Source organism: Chroicocephalus ridibundus, chromosome 3 (assembly GCF_963924245.1).
Source record: "Chroicocephalus ridibundus chromosome 3, bChrRid1.1, whole genome shotgun sequence".
Classification (NCBI taxonomy): Eukaryota; Metazoa; Chordata; class Aves; order Charadriiformes; family Laridae; genus Chroicocephalus; species Chroicocephalus ridibundus.
Window position 1 is genome coordinate 21,038,894 of NC_086286.1, and position 22,303 is coordinate 21,061,196.

Sequence of the window (22,303 nt, forward strand, 5' to 3'; positions counted from 1 at the left end):
ATTGCAATGGGAATGAGAACTCCTCCTTTTCTCGGAGCAAGTTAAATAACCGGCTCTGCTGGGAGCTGGCCAGGCCAGACCCACGTTCTAACTCACCATTGAACATTTACTACTATGAAAAACAAGAGGATAAAAAAAAATCGTAATTGATTTATCTTTTCTTTCTTTCTTCCGCCCTTCTAAAACTAAATAAATTAAGGAAATAGTGGAAAACTGGGCAGAGTTGAAGTCAGCAATGTGTGTGAAAGAACAGGTTCTCGTCCACGTCTTAAATTTAGCATCCGTTTTTGCTCAAAATAGTGGAGGAACAAACTGGGAACATTTTAGCCCCCTTCAGAAGAGGGTGAAAAGGAGCTGCAGAATTATTGGGGGAGGAGAGGTCCGAGTGCTTTAACCAAGTGCATCTACGCTAACAGGAGGCCTTTTTTAAAGGCTTCCTTGAAACACAATATTGTCTTCCAGGGTTAATCCAGGATAGTAATAATTAATTGTAAATTGAGAAACGGCTTTAATTCTTCAAAACTAGAAAAACCTGATGCACCAAGCCCACTCACTTAAAGGGCTAGCAGAAAGAAGACAATGTGGCCTCACAAAATGGGAGCCTTGCAAACTCTTTAGCTTTTAGAAATTAAAGTGAAGTGAGAATCAAATTCACTCTCTTACAAATTTAGTGTCAACAAATTTGAAAATGTATTTATTTGATGAATTAATATGATTTATATTTTGTGTCAAGTAATCTGTGGTGGTGTTCTTTTTGGCTATCTGGATAAAGTTTTTCATCAACGCAAATCACTGCAATTACATGACCAGTAGAAGGGAGAAGGTTGATCACCAGTGATAAAGCCCAAGATGGATTAGTGTCGTGTTTCTTGTATCTTTGTTCCTTATCTTAAAAAGCCATCCTTAGTTGCTTTTTTCTGGTCCAACTCTTACACTTTTTCTATTTGCTTGTTTCTTGCTACTTGAGTGAGAACCATTTAAGATATCGGCAGGTTTTCTTAGTGCGAACAGAAGGGCTTTTAATTTGCAGCCTCCTTAACATCTTTTTACTCATGAAAGTGGTAAATCATCATTGTGAGCAACCAAAGACTTTATTACAGTATGGTAGTATGTTAAAAATATTTAAAACAATGCCATTTGAGTGTCTTTGCTGGTCATATTCTCTCAATTTGCATTGCTATGAAGATACCATGAGAGATCTCTAGGAGCCATCTGGAAAAATGGATGAGTTCAGATTGGATTGTGCAACAAAAAATAGTAACTACTGTATTACTGTAGTGAAGCCAAAAGAGTAATAAGCAATAGAGTTGAACCTACACTGGTCCTGTAATACTGGCTATGTTTTAGGCTTGCTTATTTTGACTGAAACTTCTGCTTGCATTCTTGAAATGTTATGATATGCAAGAAACTGCTGCATTGTAATCCTTATTTTGTCTGTTTTTAAAGGCATATGATGGGTTTGCCAGTTTAGGAATATCGCGATTGCTGGAACCTTCCGACATGGTTTTATTAGCGATACCTGACAAACTGACTGTTATGACCTATCTCTATCAAATAAGGGCACATTTCTGTGGCCAAGAATTAAACGTGGTTCAAATAGAGGAGAACAGCAGTAAAAGCACATATAAAGTGGGTAACTATGAAACGGACACAAACAGTTCTGTCGACCAGGAAAAATTCTACGCAGAGCTGAACGACCTGAACCGGGAGCCTGAGCTGCATCCGCCAGACAGTGCTTTGGCAGACTTTGCTTCTCAGGACGACTCCGTGTTTGTAAATGACAGCGGCGTTGGCGAATCTGAGAGCGAGCATCAGACTCCTGATGACCATTTAAGCCCAAGCACAGCTTCCCCTTCTTCTCGCAGGACTCGAAGTGACACAGACCCACAAAAATCCCAGCAGAGCTCTGGAAGGACTTCTGCGTCTGAAGAGGTTGGGAAGTGTGGCAGTATGGATACAATGCAAGTGCAGCCTACGGTGGGGAGGAAGAAATTGCTGATAACTGACACTTTAGACTTGAGTGACTTGGCACATGTCAGTGATCAAAAAGAGGACGCATCTCCCACAGTTGCTTGTGAAGATAACGACAAGAAGAGACACCAGAGCTCAGACAGTACCATTGGTTTCTCTGAGCAAGAAAAGCTGGGAAGTATAGGATCCACAGAGAGCACAAGAGCAGATCCCGGTTCCCCTGTCACAAAGCCAAGCTTATCTCCAACTTCTAAGCTTGGATTCTCCTATAATAAGGATACAGATCTTGCAAAGAAACCGCACGCTTCTCCGAGGCAAACGGAATCTGATTCTGACAGTGATGCCAGAATGGCTTTAAATCATGCAGATCAAACTGCAAAAACAGCCCAGGTAAGAAATTCAAACTTTCTGTATGTCTGTGACTCAGGATGGAGATGCTCTTCAAGTTCTTTCTCCGTGTTTATAATTTACATTGCATCTTCAGTATAAATGGCAAGGTGGGCGGCGTATTTTTATTGTTGGGCAATAAATACTTTAACTAAAAGTAGGTGATGCTGAAAAAGAGCCATTGCATGAAAAACTCATTTATAGGAATTGTCCTACTGTTAATCTCTCCAAATAAAGGAAGTAAAAGTTGTATTCTCAACCAGCTCAAAGAAGATGCCTTCAAGGCTTTTGCCACCTTTCTTCATGGTATTGCATACTGAATCAAAAAATGGAGAAAGACTTACCAATTAATTGATCCATATTCAAAAAATGTGAAGTTTTGAATACCTTAAAATATACCAAATATATTTCAAAATCTTGTCTGAGAAACCACACAGCCTTGTGAACATAGACATGATGGTGAGGTAGAAACTCCAGAATATTAAGTTACACTGTTCATTGAGTGGCCTTGAGCACGTTACTTAACCACAATACCATTTTCATTTCTATAATGATAAAATATATATGCCCACCTACCTTGCAGACTTATGGTGAGGATGAAAGTTGAATATTATATAAATGCTGAGTATTATCAGTAAAGCATATCATCACAAAAATATGTAAAAAATGTTATCAGCCCTGTTTACAAAAATACCAAAGTGGGTTTGTAATTTTATCCCTGTGAAGAGCTTTCTTGAGTTTTGGCTTTGTTTGGCTTTGTGCCATTAGATCTGGTAAGAAAAGAATATAGCCAGTCTTTTGGTAGCATTGTAGTGTTGGGTTTTTTTCCGCAAGTAAGCATAATAAAGATTCATTTGATTGCAAGAGAAGCAGTCATAGATGGGTTATAGTGGCCAAATATTAGTTGCATAGCTGTCTAATTTCTTTCCTTTAATCAGTGAAGACTCATGAAGTTTCTCTTCATCATCATCTTCGTGTACTGGATGAGGAAGGAATAATTTGGCCCATACAGAATAGTAGAGCAGGGGGAAACAGAATGTCTTCTCTACCCACCCAGATTTTCACGTGCAAGGGTATAATAGGCCAAGGAAAAGGAAGAGATGACTTCGAAAACGGTTCTCTGTTGTGAGTTGTCTGTGCATTTGCACATGGTAATGAAATCTCAGATGTGAGCCTCAATCGTAACCTTGAACACTCAGTTGTTGGTTAGAGTCAACCACGGCTGCCCCATCCCTGGAGGTGTTCAAGGCTAGGCTGGATGGGGCGTTGAGCAACCTGGTCTAGTGGGAGGTGTCCCTGCCCAGGGCAGGGGGTTGGAACTAGGTGATTTTTAAGGTCCCTTCCAACTCTAACCATTCTGTGATTCTATGATCTCGGTTTCCACGTGCTTGTTACAGGAGCACAACCTGGAACCTCTGTCCCAGCTCTAGCCCATGTAAAGACCTAGAGACACGTTTCCCAGAGTCTTCACAGCTGACCTTGACTAAGAAGTCAGCGGTCAGGAGTATATAAGTATGGGAGCTCATGTAGCCTATGCAGAAGCTCCCCTTCTGTTATTTCTACTCTACAATGTAATTGGTCATGTGTACGAAGAAGGGACTTCCTTGTGGATATTTGTAAATGAAGCAGAAGCAGATATTTTCACAGTTTTTTTGCCTGTACCCAGCCTCTTTGTGTTCAATTTAAGTTATAAATGAGCGATACCCATATAAGTAGCCAACGAAGCATTATATTTGCATACATATTAAAGTAAATAAGTAAACACATAGCACATTTAACATAGCTTCCACGAAGCCAATTATTTTTTTTCCACAGTTGCAGTTTAAAGGCATTAAATGTTGATAGAAATTAAGTTTTAAGGGGAGGGGAGAGAACTCTTATTTACATTATAAAGGCCTATGACTTTTTTTTAATTTTACATTTTGATCATCTTTACTTTTCATTTCTATAGAATGCTCTGTCACCTCATGAAGCTGTAATCCATGTGACTCCTGACCTTTATTATACAGGAAGGCTCCTGGCTATTAACTACTGTATAAATGTTAAGTACCCTGAGGCTGCCTCGCTGTTAATTATATTTCTTTATTTTTAAGCAACGAATGTTGTCAAGACAGGAAGAACTTAAAGAACGGGCAAGAGTTCTGCTTGAGCAAGCAAGAAGAGATGCAGCTTTAAAGGCAGGGAATAAGCAACTAACCAATACGATCATCCCGGCCCGCAATAAGCAGCTGAATGATGTAAGAAATATTGGCCAATACAGCAGTTTACGTAGTTAAAATTTATTGTATGTGCGTATGCTTTTGTGGGGGGCACGTCCTTGCAGAATGTTTCCTTTCCGCGCTGAATCTCCCGGTGCGCTGTTGTGTAATGTACCCTTAGTTCACTTTTAAAGCCCATTTCTCCTGCTGCTGTGGCCAACGGAAAGATGCCGTAGACTTCACTGGAAGCAGCGGTCTGGGAGCACCTTCTTTGATTGGCACTGCAATTTCTAATGGGACGAAAAACAAAAGTTACTTGTTAAATGATAGTGGAGTAATTTATGCTATTTTTGATTACTTCTCTTTTTTCAGTTAATGTAAATGATTTCCCTGAGCCTGTGATGTCAGCTACTTGCTGCTTCATAAGTGTCATTGCAGTGAATGAGGCTGCTTGTGACAGTCTTGTAAAAGAGTTGATGGAACAATTCCTTTTTATCACCAAAGTTGATTATGCTGGTGAGATGGGAAAGTGGAGCTGGGGAATGAGCTCCAGTGTCGTAGCAGCTATGGTTGCGCTTCCAGTGGCCTCCGTGGTGACCTGGAAGGATGCATACTCTCTGGAGATGAAAGCTAATTAATTTTTATGCAAACCTTGGCAATGCGGGTTTTGTGATTCTAACTATTGCGCGTTGAGAGACTGTACTGCCAACTGAGAATGTAAATGTAACTGAAAAATAATGATACAGAGAAAGGCTTGAGTCTTTACTGATTCACATCTTTCAGAGCCTAGTCCTGAGGGGCAGATTCTGCTTTTTAACAAAAATGGGATCATACAATCAAAAAATGAAGACAATGATTTACATGTCTCATTTCATTCTCTTAACTCTCTTGGATCCATGCTGTACTTTTGTTTTTCTTAACAATTCCTCTCCCCAAACTGACACTTTTTTTTTTTTCCAAAATATATTCATATATGAAGACAAGTCTCATTTGTATAATGATATCTAAAGAATTTTTTTATTACTTTGTATTTAATTTTTTCCTAGATAAGTATATTTTAGTATAAATTTCATTTTGGAATTTGTTTTTTAATTATTTTTTCATAAAGCAAACAGCGTTAGAGGAGGGATACTATGGGCAACTACTCAGGCAGAAACAACTGTAATTAGAGTTGCCTAACATTTTTTATTACAAACTCCTATTTTCAAAGGCTTTTACGACTTTGCTAGTATTTCATTGTTTGAGCTGAGATTTTCCTCATCATCTCTCTGCCTCAGGGTAATATTTATTTTTATTTTTTTACTTGAAAAAAAACCCTGTTTAACCATTTCTCTGTATTAGGTTGGATAAAGCGTTGTTTTATCCATGTTAAAAAATGTCTTATGGTAAGAAGGTTACATCCCCTTGAAAAATCTGTGTTCAAAACAAAGTTGTGTTAATAGCATGATCTTGTCAATGGAGGTTCAGAAAAGCAGGTCAGTAAAAACTGCCTGTATGGCCACAGCACAGCAAGAGCATCTTTTACCATGGCTCCCCTAAGGACCACAGCCCATTCTGATGCAGATGGTAGTATTGGAAAGCAAAACTTTCTCTTTTAGACTCAAACTCCTGCTGATGAAAGCCAAGTAGGAGGAAAAGGAGCTACCTCACTGGCATGCGGAGGAGAGATGCCCCGGGTAGATGGCAAGGAGGTAGATGGTAATGTGAAGTTAGACAAAAATGAAGACTCTGTCTAGGTCGTGACAAACAGCTGAAGGATAGGAGATGGGGACAGAGTTTTCAGGGTGGGAGTTGGGATTGCGTAGTTCAAGCAGCCATGGGACCCATGGGACCTTGTTTCATTTATTACAGAAGCTGAAAACTGAATGAGTAGCCTGCAGGAAAGGGAAGGGCAGCCCTTTGGGGCCACTCTGCAGAACCAACATTTCTTACTGCCTCCATCAGAAGCTCTTTACAATGTTGGGAAGGTACCTTCAACCCAACATACTGGAGGTGGCGTTATTCCTTCATTTATGATTTCTAACCCAAGATTCTTGGGGACTTATTTCTGGAAGTTTTGGATGCAGCTGGCTGTAGCCAAGTCAAGGGGAACCATGCTGTGAATAAATGGTCATGGCCCCTCTGGAATCCTGGGCTCTCTGAGGATTGGGCTGTCTTGACTTGAGTTGACTGTATCATAAGAATAACAAAAGCTCCTCAGCTCAGGGTGTTGTAGAGATGTAATTTGGAAACTCTAAGATATGATAGTGAAGAGTGCCACAGAAATGCTCTGGAAGAAATTAATAATTCTGTGTTCGGAGGAAAGTTTAAATAGTGTATTTTAAACAAGGTGTACGGCAGACTGCAAATGATGAGGGTGAAGTGAGATATTGAGCAGTTGTTCGTTCACTGAATGCTGTCAGTCATGGCCACTGAAAAAGACAAGTATCCTGTAGGAAAAAAAAGCATGGGTTGTGCGATTAAAGACTGCACGAAATGAGAACCAATGCAGGGTTGTACAGCTGGTGGAATGTCAACGTTTCCTAACTTTTGAGTGCTTGACTTACCAAGCTTAATGTTCTCCTAATGCATTTTGGTTGGAAAAATGCCGTGTGAAAGGGGGGTGTCTTTAATGGAGGCTGGTATAGTATTCATATTTAATATATTAATAAAGTTGATATGTAATAATATATGCTATATAAAGCTGTATATAACATATACATATCCATACATGTGTATGTTCTGAATGAGGAAGTATGTATGCATCAACATATAGAGATATAAGATAAAATACATTGATTTCTATTTTTCTTTAACATATTTGATCTTCAAAGATCAGGAGATCTTTGCCTCAGGAGATGAGGAATTTCCATTCGATGTAATTGTGCCAGTTTACTACAGGTCACTGCTTGTTTGATCGTTAGAAAATAGTACAGACTTATTTCTGTTCAGTGTTTTCTGATCATTAGGATTAATAATAAGAACTTTGTCTCAAAACAGTGTTGTATGTGTCGGTGTGTGTAGGAATGTGATATCCAAATGAGAGTTACGATAATGACAATTGGCATTTAGTAGTGGGAATTGGACTAGACTCATTTTTGGGATGCATTGAGAGGGATTCAAAAGAAAATGGTTTAAAATAGGAAGATCTAATTTTAAATAAGAAAACTTTAAAGAGATAGTCCAGGGCCGGTACTTTCAAAAGTAACTCTTGAAGTTTGCAATTTCACGTTTTTTGATACCTTCATGAAAAGAGCTTTAAGCAGCCCAGTCTTTCACAGCGTGCTCTGAAAATGGGTCACCCCAGCTAAGCTAGGCCTGCAGAGTCATTAGTTACTTTTGAAAATCTTCTCTCATACACCTCGCTGTTACCACTCTACATTTGTCATATGAGAACTATGAATGGCCGTTTTCTCAGTAAACAAGTGAGAACAATATACAGTGCGTGGGCTTGTGCTGCTGCTTGAGGTCAACAAAAATGAGGAAATTTCCAAGTCTGTTCCATGGTCGTAAGTACAGGTTACTTGGTATCTGCTTGCCTGATTTATATTGGTAAAAATCTTCTTTGAAAATAACAGTGTTCCTGTGTCTCCTCTAAGCAAAGAGCGAGTACCTTAGACCTTCTTCAGCCTAAGCCTTCCCCTTCCTCAGGGAGAATCAATGTTGTGTTATTTTTTTCAGTAGTCACGTACTCTGGGCTTGCTGTTCTTTTTTTTGTTGTCGTTGGGTGTTTTTTTTTGTTTTTACGTCTCTGTTGTCTCTTTATTGACCACTCATTGGCCTCTCATGAAGCGCTGGCTGCTTTCCCATGACACGTCTGTTTTCTTGGCTGTTTATCCCTTTTTCTTGTGTCTTCTTCCTTGCTGCAGTGTGTTTCCGTCTTCTCGTGTTTGTGCTCTGGGGTTAAGCCCATGTCAGTATTCACTTGCTTTACTTTTTTGTTTGTTTGTTTTTAACTCGGAAATTGCTGAAGTTGTGGGAGCAGAAGGTTAAGGCACTGAATTTGCTCGTATACCTGTTAACTCAATCCCATTTTGCTCTGAATCATCTCATTGTACCCCAAGCTGTGTCCTCTTCTTTAGTTTGTGTCTTCTTGTTCCTTCCTCTCTCTCTGTATTTCAGCTGTCTGCCCTGTGCATTTCAGCTCCCCTTGTTCTCCTTTTTAACTTTTCTTTCTTAATACCCGCTCTCTTTACTCTTTCTTCCCTTAGACATCTTCTTCCCTCCGTGCCTTCTGCTCCATCATCTCCCCTTCCTGTTCAACCCACCTGATTTGGTCCCGTCATTCTGTGCTTGCTTCCTCTGCATCATACTAGCCCCTTTTCTTTTCTCCCATTTCTTCCCTACTTGCAGTATGGTAGAAAGTTTTTTCACTATTAGGTCTGCCCATTTGGTGCTTCTCAGAAGCCTTCAATCTGCAAGCTGTTTGCATGGCAGCCTGTATGTAAGCCTGTAGGCAGGTATTTGAAGTCTAAGAGACCGCATTGATCAGAAAATCCTTGAAAACATGCTCATGGTTTGGGAGGATCATAGGTATGGCCTTAAAATTGATGCAGCCTCTTGGAGACTGGAAGAATTAGCTTAAGAGCTCTGTGAACAGAGTTACTGATCCCCCCATGGATCCCTTTCTCTATGGTAGATTTATGAACAGCTCAGCCTTTCTGCTTGCTTTCTTGATGTAGGTGTGCACGGAGTGACTCTTTTACGAGATGCTTCTGTCATTTCCAACCTGGCATAGCAGCTGTAATCACTTAGCTTTTAACCAGGAGAGCCTTTTTATTAGCTTACTCATTTTTATTTAACTCGCCTTTTCTCATGATGAATATCACAGGGCTGGAAGGGACATATCTGCTCCCACCAGATGCTGTAAGATGTCAACCTGCGGTGATGGTTGTTAGCGGCGGCAGCTTGGCTGGAATGAGATGTTGGAAAGGGGAGGAGGCTGGAGCAGGTCTGTGCAACCCAACTGGCAAAGTGGCAGGCTAGAGGGGACCACAACGAGTGGGGAATATTCAGGAGTCGCAGGGCTAAAAGGTCTTTCCAGCAGGGAGCTCTCACTTGCAGAACATGGAGTGGAATTCCTCATTCTTGAATCTCAGCATAACTCCCCTGTCAGCAAATATCTGCAAAGGCCTCTGGCAAAACGTTCATCTTATTCTCTTGTAATGACTGGTCCGCATAAAGAATGGAAATTTACTGCAGCTGTCGTTGGCTCTGTAAACTCAAATGGCTATGGTTACGGAGTCAGTGTGATTACAGAGAATGGAATTAGGAGTTAAGAAATGCACAGGCAACTTTAATTAACCTCCTTTGTGTATATGCATTATGATGCAGTCTTTAATTATGTGATCACATACTATTTTCCCCAAAGCAGTTGTGTCTCATTTAGCTCAGAGGATTGAGGTGGTGTTTGTCCAGAGGACCTCTGTCCTTTTGGTTGCAGAAACTGGAAGGTGCGTGGCAAACGAAGCAGGGATTGCAAGGAGCGAAAGGATGAGGTCACGGTTAAGGTGTTTGAAAGAATTGAAAGAATTAAATGTAATGCTGCCTTTCCTCTGAGTTCCTGATCAGTATTGCTAAGTCTTTTGAACCAAACTTCCTTCAAGTGGTCATTAATTGTGTATCCTTCCTTGCCGGATGGCCATGTGAGGCAAAGGTTTGATTTGCAGATGTGTTGTGCATCCAGGTCTGTCAGGGAAATCAATCGAAGCTGTGCTCAAGACACATAAAGGGCTGCATAAAGCTTCGTATACTGAAAAAAAAAAAACAGGTAATAGGCTTCCCAGAGGGAGCACCCAGTGTTAGATCCTTTTAGCTGGATCTCTCCGTCTCGGTTCTCATCCGAAGAACAGGGTAATAACACCACCACGGGGTGTTGTGAGAAGGGAATGTGATTAATGCTTTTGAGGCACTTAAATACCGTAGTGATGAGTACTGTAGAAAAGCCCTTGAAGAAATTAATAATTCTGTCTACGGAGCAAGATTTGAATATTGAGGAGTAAAGAATGGTGCTACATATTGATGGGCCTGCATACTGAACAGTGAAAATAAACCAGAGTGTTGAACACCACTGGGTAGAGCTCGGATCAGGGCCGAGTATTCGGGGACTATAAAAGTAAAAGGTGATGCCGCGTTAAGGCTCTATTCTAAAGGATACAGAACAGGATGAAAATTAGGATTGCACTCAGTAGTTTTATTTCTGGCATCTTGTAAATCGTGTGTCAAATTCTTTTCATTTGCTTTTGCAAGGTAGGGAGCTTTAGCAGAGAATGCCATATAGCATGAAATTCGTGAAAAACAGTGCTCATCTGGCAAAGGGTGTGTTTTTCTTCCTAACACAGGCCACAGATCATTCCTAAAGTTATTTGGGTTTTACTTGAGCTAAGGATTTCTTCTTGGTGAACTTAGGTGCAGGACTGGGCCCCTCGTGGGGATCTGGCCAAAAATTTTGCATATTTAGGATCTATCATATATTCTGGGATGAAGGAGTTCACTAGCATGATACCGAGAGGGAATTGCTCTGCCTTTTGCCTCTTGTGAAACAGGAAAATAGTAATTCTTCCTTCACAGCAGCATCCTGAGGATGACTACACCAAAAATTGTGAGGGACTCCATTTAGACAATAAGTATTTAAAAACAGCTTAATATAAACTGAAGGGGTGTTTTCAGAGAGCAGCCCTGACGCTGCTGCTGCTGCTGTGCTTAAATGCAACTGTTGCTAGCCTGCTTTCTGTACAGAGAAAGATTTGGATTTACTTATCTCTACTACCATTATTTCATATTTATTCAAGTTGAATGACAGCTATAGCTGCCTAAATAGTTTAAAACAAAACAAAACTTTGAAAGAGCGGTGGGGACTATATTCAGCTTTTGTAGTAGAATTTGCAGTTACGATGTACGTCACCAAAAAGCTGTTACCTCCATCCATGCAAACAGAGGGCAGCAGGACCGGGCTGTGCCATGAGATTGTTTTTCTCTGCTCGGAATATTGCTTTTTATTACTCCCTTGCTCAAAGGACTTATTGCAGCTGTATCTAATTCATATTTAATAAGCTCTTTTTACTTCAGGTGTCAATCTGTTGTGCCCATTACTTTTCATTTTCATAAATATTTGAGTGCAAAATGATAACTTTTTTTGCATCCACAGTGGAGTAGTAGAAATTGAAGTCTCTTTAGAAAAGCTTCAGAAAGTGACAAAATCTGAAAGGCAATGAGTTTGTATACTCTCACTTTAATTTTCATTGCATAAATTTGCACAGATATGGGATATGCCAGCTGCAGTAAAATAAAAATAAAGCACTATTTTAAATGGTCAGAAAAAAAGCTTTAATAAACGGTCCCAGTTATTGATCACGTCCTGCAATAATGTGCTGCCCTCTGAGCTAATAAGTTCTGAACTGTCCCGCTCTAATATGTGACCAAAAAGTTAAACTCTAGTCAATGTGACCAGAAGTGGTGCAGAATGCAAATTCACTATAGACAACAAAAATAGGATATTTAAATTTGATTGAAAGATGCCCTAAACTAAAGTTAGCGTTGCAAGTATTCTTTCCTCCAAAAATTTTGACAGGTTCTTGAAAATGAGTACTGGGTAGCTTTATTCAGTAGTTTTTTATTTCTACATGAAACCAGAATTCCTACTTCTGTTGCATTAGGAAAGGCATCTAGCTTATCAGTGAATTATTATTTTTTTTTCAGTCTCCTGAGTTAGAAAATAAATGCCTGTGATGGAGGTGGTGATGTTAATTCATTTAAGGAAACACTCCCAAGTTATTCCATCTTGTTTTTCTTGAAAAACAAAGAGAGAAAAGCTGATCTTTATTAATTCAACATCTAACATGAATTTATTGAGGTGTAGGACTTTGCAGATGGCAACCTTGGTCTTTTAATATTAATTGGAAAATATTGATTGAAAAAAGACTAGTCTGTCATGCTGATAATTGTGACCAGATTTAGATACGATCACTAGATCTTCCTGAGATTACAAAGAAGCAGTTACCATCTAATTGGTAAAAAGATTGAACATTATTTTGGTAATCCCTGAGCTTTGGTAACTTATTCCCTGTTGTTCATTTATATGTCTTGTCTGTATTCCACTATAAAGTGGTTAAATATGGTTTAAGCTGATAAGACTATGCTGTATAGTATTTACATTTCATGAGCATTCCAAGTTTTATAGCTGTTTTAACAATATACTTTTCTTTAAATGAAGGTTAGACCTGCTGACTGAACACTTCAAAACCACAACTGAACTGATATTTACTTCTTTCTAACGACATGCTAAGGTTGAGATAGCCTGATCTCATTTCCTTGATGGCAAGAACAAACAAGTTGTTTTATTTAACGTTACTCAATACATGAGAAATAAAAAATAATCTGTAACTTTCCAAGAAGGTTCTACATCTTTTGACTTCATATTTGATCTGTTGAAGTGCTTTCCTACTATGAAGTTGTGATTTCACTGCACAGGAATACTGCTGTAGACAAGTGTCTGACGTAGCTGGCAATATAAATCAATTAGTGCAAGTAAACTCATTTCTAAGAAGAATTAGTATGCACTGTCAGTTTTATACCAGGAGGGATTTCATGAATAAAGTGTAACCTTTGATAATGCAAGGCAAATGTTAGGCAGTTTGAGTTTTAGATAAAAATGCTTGAGATTCTCAGCTGCATTTTATTGCTATTATTTCCATAAGCTGTGTCTATTTACACCACTTAAGCATCCGGCCTGAATATATAACGCCGCGGTTATTTATTCTGTGGCTGTAAATTCAAGGTGCTGTGTAGTCTGCAGCCCTAACATCAACTTGTGCGCTCACAGAAAACAGGCTGCCGATTTATTAACTGAATTTTAAGACCGCCTGAACAACATTAGTTCAAAAACTTAAGCATCTTCTATCCGTTTATAAATACTAGCAACAAAAAAAAAAAAGGTCTGAGTGCTTCAGGGCTCTCCCTTTGTGTCCGAAGCGAGACCCGGGTTTCTCAGCATTTGGAATGCTCTTTTTCTACCGCTGCTAGTAACTGTGGACGTTTTCTGTGCGGATGTTCAGTGCAGGCTGTTGTGAATCCCAGGATGATATCGCCGTGACTTAGAGCTGTATTTTGCATTGCCTATTCTGTTATTGCTCAGCATGCACAAGGGTAGAGTTAAAATCTTTATTCATTTCATTTAAAAATGTTTCTTTTGTTCTCCTTATCATGTTCTGGCTTTCCCAAGGATATATGCCTTGAACGAAAAGTCACATGTGCATTACTAATTGTGTGCCATTGTATTTACAGTTCCTAGTGGTGGCACTGTGAAGCTACTAATTCTTTTGCTTCACTTGATGTAAAATAATCTGAGTGTCTTTGATAGCAGTGAAACAGTATTAATTGTTTTGTACATTTCTTGGTCACTCTTCTTAGGTGGTCTTCATAATCTATTAGAACTTTCAGCCAGATTTTTGTAATGTCATGCCTCCAGCAGTGATTAAATTGGTAATTAATGAACAGTCCTTGGCAACATAAACCACATCCCGTTAATTTTCCCTTTTGAGTTTTTTAGAAGTTGTCGTCTCTGTCAGAAAGCATTGCGCCACCTTGCTACGGCCCCTTGGCATGAAACCACAACGGCTTGATTTTTTGCAGCCATTAGTAGATCAGAGCAGTAATTTCACAGTATTTTGGTCAGGGTAATTATAGTACCAAGTACCGAGTAGAGTTGGGAATTCACACAAGAAGTCCAGAAATACCAGGTGAGCTTCCTTGTGTTCACTGGGACGTTATGATTAGTTTAATTGGGCTTTGTTTGATTTCAGCCGCAGAGACTCTTTGTGCCACGGCACTGCAGCCGCTTTCCACTTTAGTGTTTCTGACCTGCATTGACAGGAACTGGTGCAAAAATGAGCTCTTTGAAGTGGGACTCTTTGGAGAAGGCAACGACAAAAGGGGAAAAGTGATGTGTAAATAGTTTACTGTAGCAAAGCTCGAAACCGGACCAAAAACTCTGCGTGTCGCGGGGAATGCGATTCAAGTTCAGATTTTGTGAGCGATGTGATTTATATTTTCAGCCAGAACAGATACTATTTCTGCTATGTCCGTGCAAATGTTTAGGAGACTACTGCATTTAAAAATGCAATTTATTTTTTTTTTTTTTAATTGCTGGCTTTTATACAGCACCCGCTGCTCTACCTTCCTTTGAAGACACAGTCATTTCTCCCACCAGAAATACTGCGAATCACCGCTTTTGCCCTGCAAACAAATCTGGGAGAAGGCGTTAATGAGACGGCAGCTGCACGTTGTAGTTCACATGTCACGAAATCGTAGGTAAAGGCATTCATACTCCAGTGACCGACTATAGGTGTAGCGGCCTGCAGCAGTACATTGTGCACGTTAAAGTTTAAATAGTCACTTGCCTGTTGGCTTCTGAATGAAAGGACTGTCACTGGTCACTTCTCCCGAAGCCTTAATGAAACCAAATAGTTTGCTACGAGTTTGGGGCTAACCATTGGGGTGTTTCATGCAGTCTTGTCAGTTGATGGTCATGAATTGACTTGAGCGGAGATCAAAGTGTTTCTCAAAATGGAGAAGCGGGGAGAGAGACAGCTCCTTCAATTGCACCACAAGAGCTAATCAAGCCATCAGTTCTTTATGCACTCTGCGTGCCTTTAGAATTTAATACCCAACGGTTTGTCAGGACAAATTGAAATTTGGGGTTGTTTTTTGTTGGGTTTTTTTGAGGGGGAGGGTATCCCCTCCTCAGCCCACCGCAAGTAAAATCCGCACTTCTCTCTTTCTGGAGGCTCGTTTTGATAAAATTTATAATTTAATGTAAAACTGCACTGTTGATTAAATATTTGGGGTTTGAGGGGGGAGTGGAAAGTTAAGGTAAAGGATTCAACGGGGATTATACGCCTTAGCGCTGATTAAAGATCCAGGTTTAAAGTGAAAGAGAAACTAAACTCAGCGTGATTTTTTGTTTCTTTGATTGCTAATGAACTTTTTTGCTGAAACATTTTAAATTGGATTCAGAAGATAGTTTTTTGAGTGTCAGTTAAAACAAAGTCATGTGAAAATGCCTCTCTCCCTCCCTCCCTCCCTCTCTCTCTTTTTAATTGATATGATTTAGGCAGAGGAAAATGATAAGGGAGATTTTTCTATTGCAGAAGCAATTTTTAAGGGATTTAGTCTTATTTAGCCTGAAGGTCTTCACACTAATGAGAGCACTTAAGTTACGTCCAGGCGTTGATTAGACAGCTCATCTATCAACTGGAGCATGAGAATTTGTATTTTAGGTACCTTTTATACATTATAAATGTATATGGGTTTTTTTTATTACTTTAGATATTTTCCACATATTTTTAATTACCTCCTTTCGCGTCCACGGTGGCTATAATGCAGCTGACAGAGCACAAACTGCAACAGGGAAATACTCTGCATTGGATGGGAAATAATATCGAAACTGTATCTGTAGAAATTGGCGTGCCAAATGCAAATTGCTACCCAGATACATTCCTTAAACTGCCACAAGACCCCTTAAAGTCTGAATACATTTATGTAGAGAATGTGAAATTATATATATTTAAAAATGCCCAACCACTATCCCCCCCCCCCAAAAAAAAAAAAAAATTGCGAATGCTCTCTCTACCTGTAGGTTTTTTTGCCATGTTGAAAACACAATAGCGTCTTAATTATTTTCTGAGCCATTCTGAAAAGTACAGCTTTTGTAACTTTTTGACATTTCAGATTTAAAAAAAAAAAAAAAAAAATTAAAACGTTGCCACCAGCTTGCACTATGAGCAGCCTGTAATAACAGTTAAAAAAGCTTTCTGAACTATTTGACAAGATTTCTTAGTGCTGAGGCCATATGCTGTAGCCTTTAAGCTATTTCTTCCTATCAGTTTCATTATCACCTGCCTCTGAGTCTCCAATATCATCAGTAAGCACATGCAGAATCATAATTATGCCATGTACAAGTTCTTTGATAACATGTACAGTTTTCTTCTTAATTCTTTATCAAATGCATTGATCGTGGCATGTGTGCATTGATCCAGGTCCACCATCTGGCTGTGTGTGATAAGCACAGTGGCATCTTTGCATTTCCACTGTCATTCATTGCGCTACAATTTGGCTGCAGGGGAGTAGTGGCTGGGATTAGCCCTGTTCTGCTACTTACTTGCATTTTAAGTTGACACCTCTACAGCGGCTCAGACCACATTACAAACTGAAACACATACGCACGACTTAGTGATGTGACACTCCTCAATAAGCTTACTCCACTAGCTACTCAACAATCTGTAATTGGATTTGTAGGAATAACAGCAAAAGATTTCCTAAGAATTGCTGGGGACAGAAGGTGAAGTTTTCTCATTATTGGCAAAAGGCTAGGTATAGATCCTAGGCGATTGGTATTTTCCATTAAAAACAAGCTGCCAGCAGTTTGCAGGACATTTTCAAAAAAAAAAAAACAACCCCCCAAAAAAAGCCCAACCCAGCAAAATAGGATCGGGGGGAGGTGTCAGGTTTGCACTTGTTCTTTCCATTCTCATCACGGGTGGGCAGACTGGGATCCCGCCACCCTCCCCAGAAAAATTAAGAGGAAGGTGGTGATTTAGGGAGGGGGGAAACTTTGGGAGGCTCTGCTTTGTTGGGCTGGGCGGGAGCGGGGAGCATTCCTCGGGAGGGCACGTCCTCCTCCCTCGGCACGGGGCTGCCCGCCCCAGAAGGGAGCTTCACAGCACGGCGCTCTGAAAGATGCTGCTCTCCGGCTTACGCACCCCATACGCTTGCCAAAACTCTTTGTTTCATAACGCCACTTTCTTTCTTTTTTTTTTTTCTTTTTTTTAAATTATAAAGTCAAGTTTACACAAGAGAAAATCCCTTAAGTGGAGCTCGACAAATGTTGACTCCTACAATGAGTAAGCAGCTTCTTTAACTCCTGTCTGTGACTCGACTGTGGAAAGGCACAGAAAATACCATCTTTTGACCTATTGATCTCAGCTCGGACGTTCTGCCCTGTCTGGGCGATGGCACTATTTCAGCATACGGCTCAGCCTGCACGCTTGAGACCCCGTTTGTGGGTCATGCCAATAGCGTTGACAATCATGGTGACAGGCGTAACGAGCTTCTGCATCCCCGGCGCCTTAGGTGATTGTTGTCCTTAATTATACTTCCCAGATGAGGGAGAGCACGAACTTGCCTAAGCAGAGAAAATTCCGGGGAAGAAGTTAGCGGAGGGCTTTGTCGCCGCTTTGGCTTTAGGTCGACTTTCTGGATGATCTTTCTTGGGAGCCCCCTCGGCCAGCGCGGCTGCGCTCGCATTGTTCACCGGGAGAGCTGCCTCGCTCTTCCCCTCGGCGCGGGCAGGCGGGCGAGCGGAGGGAGGAAGACCAGAAAAGAGTATTTGGAATTAGACATTTCAGCCTGTCCGGAAAACTTGGCGCGGAGCCAAGCACAGTGTGAAATAGAAATGCTCGCCTTGGGTCCTCGCGGAGATGTGCGGCTCCTCAAGGGTTAAATGGGTTAAATCTTATTTATCTGAATAGAACTGCAGGGCTGTTTTGCAGAATGCTCTAGCGCAAATACCTATGGTTCACTTTGACGTTACAATTTTTTTTGTTGGTTTCTTTACTTTAAATACTTGAACTGGTAGACCTTTTACTTTTTTCTCTGAGAAAGATGTATTTGTACCAGATTAGAAAAGCTAAACTGTTTCTTTACATTGAATAATCAGCCTGTCATGACAAATCTATCTCCTTCTGCATGAGTAGGTGCCAGTTTGACTAGCTTCTTTTAGGCTCACACTGGGTTTTAAGCTGGATCCATGTGCATGACTGGCAGTGCATTTGTTGGGCCAGATCTAAGGAGCCAGAGAGCGTTCAGCTCCTTTTTGCCTACAAAAGAGCAGCCAGACAACCAGCAAGAGGCCTTGGATGTAGCACAAGGTGATACTTACTTAGTCAGCCGTTCTTTTTTTTTTTTTCCAAATATATATTTATATTTTTTTTTTTACGTTCAGTAAACTAAGAGTTTCTCACTTTCACAATGACACAAGGAATTAAATTTTCAATGGATCGTTTTTCTACAGCCAGTGTTCTTCACACGAGAAATGCTGTACCAAGTGAAGCGTACGTTTTCCAGAACAACATAGATTGTATTATAAAAAGAAATAAAAAGAAAAAATTGCTGGCTAACTATTCTTTAAAAATACCTGCCAGTTTTAGGGCGATGTTTTCCATTTTACAGCCACACAACCCTATTTTATTGTGGGTTTTCGGGGCTTTTTTTTTCTTAAAGGGGACAGCTTTGTTAAGACACTGTTTGTGATTCCTCCAGTTTTAGACTTTGGACTACTTGTCTTTTCATTCCGTCTTGTCTCATTAGTCCATCGGTGCTGTAGATCTCCTTCTCTATGACAAGCGATTGGATACTTTTTGTGATACCCATTCATGAAAAAATATGTTCAAGCCACATGGAGTTTATTGGTAGTAAGGGAGCTGATGTAGACACCAGGCAGAAAATATCTAAGATGTTTGTCTGTCTTTGCTGACCACTTCCTACGATCCGAAGAGCCACAGAAATCCAAATCCACTTTTGTTTATGTCAAGTGTTCTCGGCTTAATGATTCGTATTGTGCTCGCTACCTGTGTATTTTGAGCTGGTCTGAAACGGTAGTAGAGACCAAACATAAATGTGGTCCCCGGGGTGATCAAAGATTTAATCTGACCAGATGGGACAAACTTGAGAAAGATTTTGACTTTCCACTCTGTTTTGCAACAAGAAAGGCTGATTTTTTTTCTCCCGTCCTTTCTTTGTTAGGAAAGGCAGAGATCAGGCCATCCCCAGAGAAATGAGCAGGTGTGGCCATTTACAAGCATGTCTGGTTATATTATAAACCAACACAAGAAAAGTTTGAAATGGTTTGAAAAGCTCTGCTAAACAGTTTTAATGTTTCATCCCAAATCCTATTTACTCAAACAAGAGCCGATCAAGGTCACAGTAAAACCCGGCCTGCCCAAACCTTTAAAGCTCGTGTAATTTTATTTTATTTTTTTTTTTTTTTTATTCTGTCTTCTCTACTAACTGAATAGGTACATTTTGGTAATCCTTGCCTCTGGACAAGCACAGAAGTCTTTTTCTTTCTGAATGGCTAATAACAGAGCCGTTCTTCCTGTCTAATGATGAAAGAGGTGGCAGTCAAGTTCTTTCTCTTAGATGTAGTCTGCACTCGGGGCAGACCACGGACAATTTTGAAACCTTACAGCTACAGGAATCGCCCCCCCTCATGGGTACAATTCTGGTTTAATTTCATTGCTGTGGAGTATCACTAATTTACCACTTTTTTTTTTTTCCCCTTCCCCCCCAGTCTATGGACACGGTAAAGAATTTTCTTTTTAAACATCACATAAATGCCGCTCACAGGATTATATTTTTTTATAGGGAGAGAATATTACGTTATCAGTCTTCTGGTGTAAACTCAGTTTGGATCCTCCCAAAATTCTGCCAAAGGATGACTGAAAATCCCTGGCAGGGGATGGGGGTTTTTTGAAAACGTGAGAAGATTGCAGAATTTTTAGTGGTGTAAGGAGATGGGGGGTTTGGGGAGTGGTTGGGGTTTGGTTTTTCCCCCTGCAAAACTCCACCACTCTCAGTATTTTAGTGAGTTGGTCAGCTCTCAGCTTCTGCCGCCGCCGAGCGACGTCGCCGGCCGGGTAATGATCTCGGCAACCGCCCCGCCAGCGTTTCACGTTCGAATTCACCTCCCCAAATCCACGGGATCATTTTTGGCCAAAGTAATGTCAGTCATTGCCGTCTGCGGCAAGTACAAAAAGGACCCCCTAATGGCAGCCATTTTTATTTGTTTCTTAAGATCCAAAGGCTGCTGAAAGAACAATTGGATAAAGTTGAGGATTGGAGAAGCTTGATTTTCTTGTTCCAGTGAAATGAAACTCCCGGCCTTTTTTTTTTTTTCTTCCCCTTCCCCTTAAAAGCTGGAGTCTGCTAGGGGGTTGTAGCTGTGTCAAAGCCGTTGGGATGCCACTGCTGATCACTTTAATTACTAGGACTAAGGAGGATAAAATTAAAAGTAGCACCATTGAAGCAGTGGAAGAAAGCTTGCCGAGATGTCGGTGAACTGTGAAATATAAAAATTGCATACCAATACATTTTTATAGGAGGGAAACAAGGAATTACATTACTTATTCTTGAAGAGTTTGTCCTTAAATGGTGAAGTTTTCCTTGCCGTGCATCCGCGTGGCAGATCTTTAGACCATTACAAAGTAATTGGGGGAAAATAACAGAGCAAACTTTAATGTCTCTTTGGCATGTCAAGTTCATGTCAGAGGGCGAAAGATTTTTACTGAGTTTTCTCTTCAACTGTACAGGAAAAAAATTCGCTGTAGGTGTGTTTGCATGGTCCTTTCTTGGTGCGGAGCTTTTCTTTGTGTGTCCCTTTTTTTTTTTTTTAATATCTATGTTCATGCCTCCGTACCTCTCCCGAGCACTTTCCTTTCCAGCATCTAGGGGTTTGATTTGCCGTTTAATAATTGTTCTGTACCTCAAAACTTAATCTCCCTACTTTTTCTGCTCTTGGTTCCATTGCTCCTTCCACCAGTGTTTCCTCCACCGAGCTCGGTAACCGAGGGTTCAAATACCTGAATTGAATTTAAGCAAGAACCCGGCTGGTTTTTCTCTTATCCGCTGGTGGTGATTGGCTTAATCAGCACAAACACAAGCCGCAATAATCTGTGTTTGCTTGGAGATCCCCGGGATGTTAATGACTATGCTAATAATTCAGGATACAAGTTCTCTTTCAGGAGGAGGGGAGAAAAGGAGAGGGGGGAATCAGCCTGCTCGGTTTAGGGCCGGTTTGTCACAAACACGTAACCCTATTTTGAATTACATGGGCTATAGTAGATTAAATTGTTTGACGTTAAACCACGTGGGAATCTTCATTTAAATTTGCACACTCCTCCTAAAAAATCGTTCAGATCAAACCCACAAGTTCCTATATCCCAGGAATTACAAATAGTAGAGTTTTGAGCGGTTTTATTTCATGTGAAATTCAATGTAATTTATGTTACCGAATACCGTGGGTCAAAATAAAACCGGTTGCTCGATCAGTAAAAATGGATTTAAATGGATAGTGGATAGGAGGAGGGGGGAAGCTTTCCAGTTACCTTTCGAATGTGTACTTTACCAAATAAGTTCTTGATAGAACTGTTGCTCTGGGAAGTTAAAGGGGGAGAAAGCAAACAAAGCCCATGTGCCATCCCGCTGCCTTGCAGGGCCCTGGCAGAATTGTCTTTCCAGGGGAAGGACATTAGGAGCAAAGTAAATCCAGGCAATCTGATAGGGAATCAGGGCTCTGTCACTCAGAGACAAGATATTGTGCTGTGTCCATATACTTTGTTTACTGTAGGGTTTTATGAGTTGTAACCTGCCCATGCAAGCTGTTAATGAGGCTAAATCTTGCTGCTTGAGGATTGAATTACAGCACACCTCTGGGCTAATGGTTATAAACAGAAAGTCCCATTAGGGCTGCATTCGGATTCAAGTCATTTGCATTTTTTCTATTGTGCCGACAACAATGCTGAGTAAATAGCTACAAACAAACAATTTACATGGAAATGGGTAAAATGTACCTAATTAGTATTTTGCACTCGTTTTATTAATGATTGCTTAAACTAAATAGCACTTAGCAGCGGCTCTCAGCAGCATCTGCAGGTGTGGGATGCTCAGTTTCTGGGCTGGTGGGAAGGCTGCCAGGACGCCTCTCCAAAATTAGG

At 40.4% G+C, this 22,303-nt stretch overlaps 1 protein-coding gene across 11 annotated transcripts in view; it reads left to right on the forward strand.

Annotated features, from left to right (window-relative positions):
- The window catches only part of EHBP1 (EH domain binding protein 1), a 230,053-nt gene that overhangs the window by 152,516 nt on the left and 55,234 nt on the right, over positions 1-22,303 (forward strand). For all 11 annotated transcript variants that reach the window (XM_063328336.1, XM_063328338.1, XM_063328339.1 and 8 more), the window contains 2 exons: positions 1,447-2,361; positions 4,452-4,595. In XM_063328336.1, the coding sequence (XP_063184406.1) occupies positions 1,447-2,361; positions 4,452-4,595 (1,059 nt within the window). The remainder of the gene's footprint in view (positions 1-1,446; positions 2,362-4,451; positions 4,596-22,303) is intronic.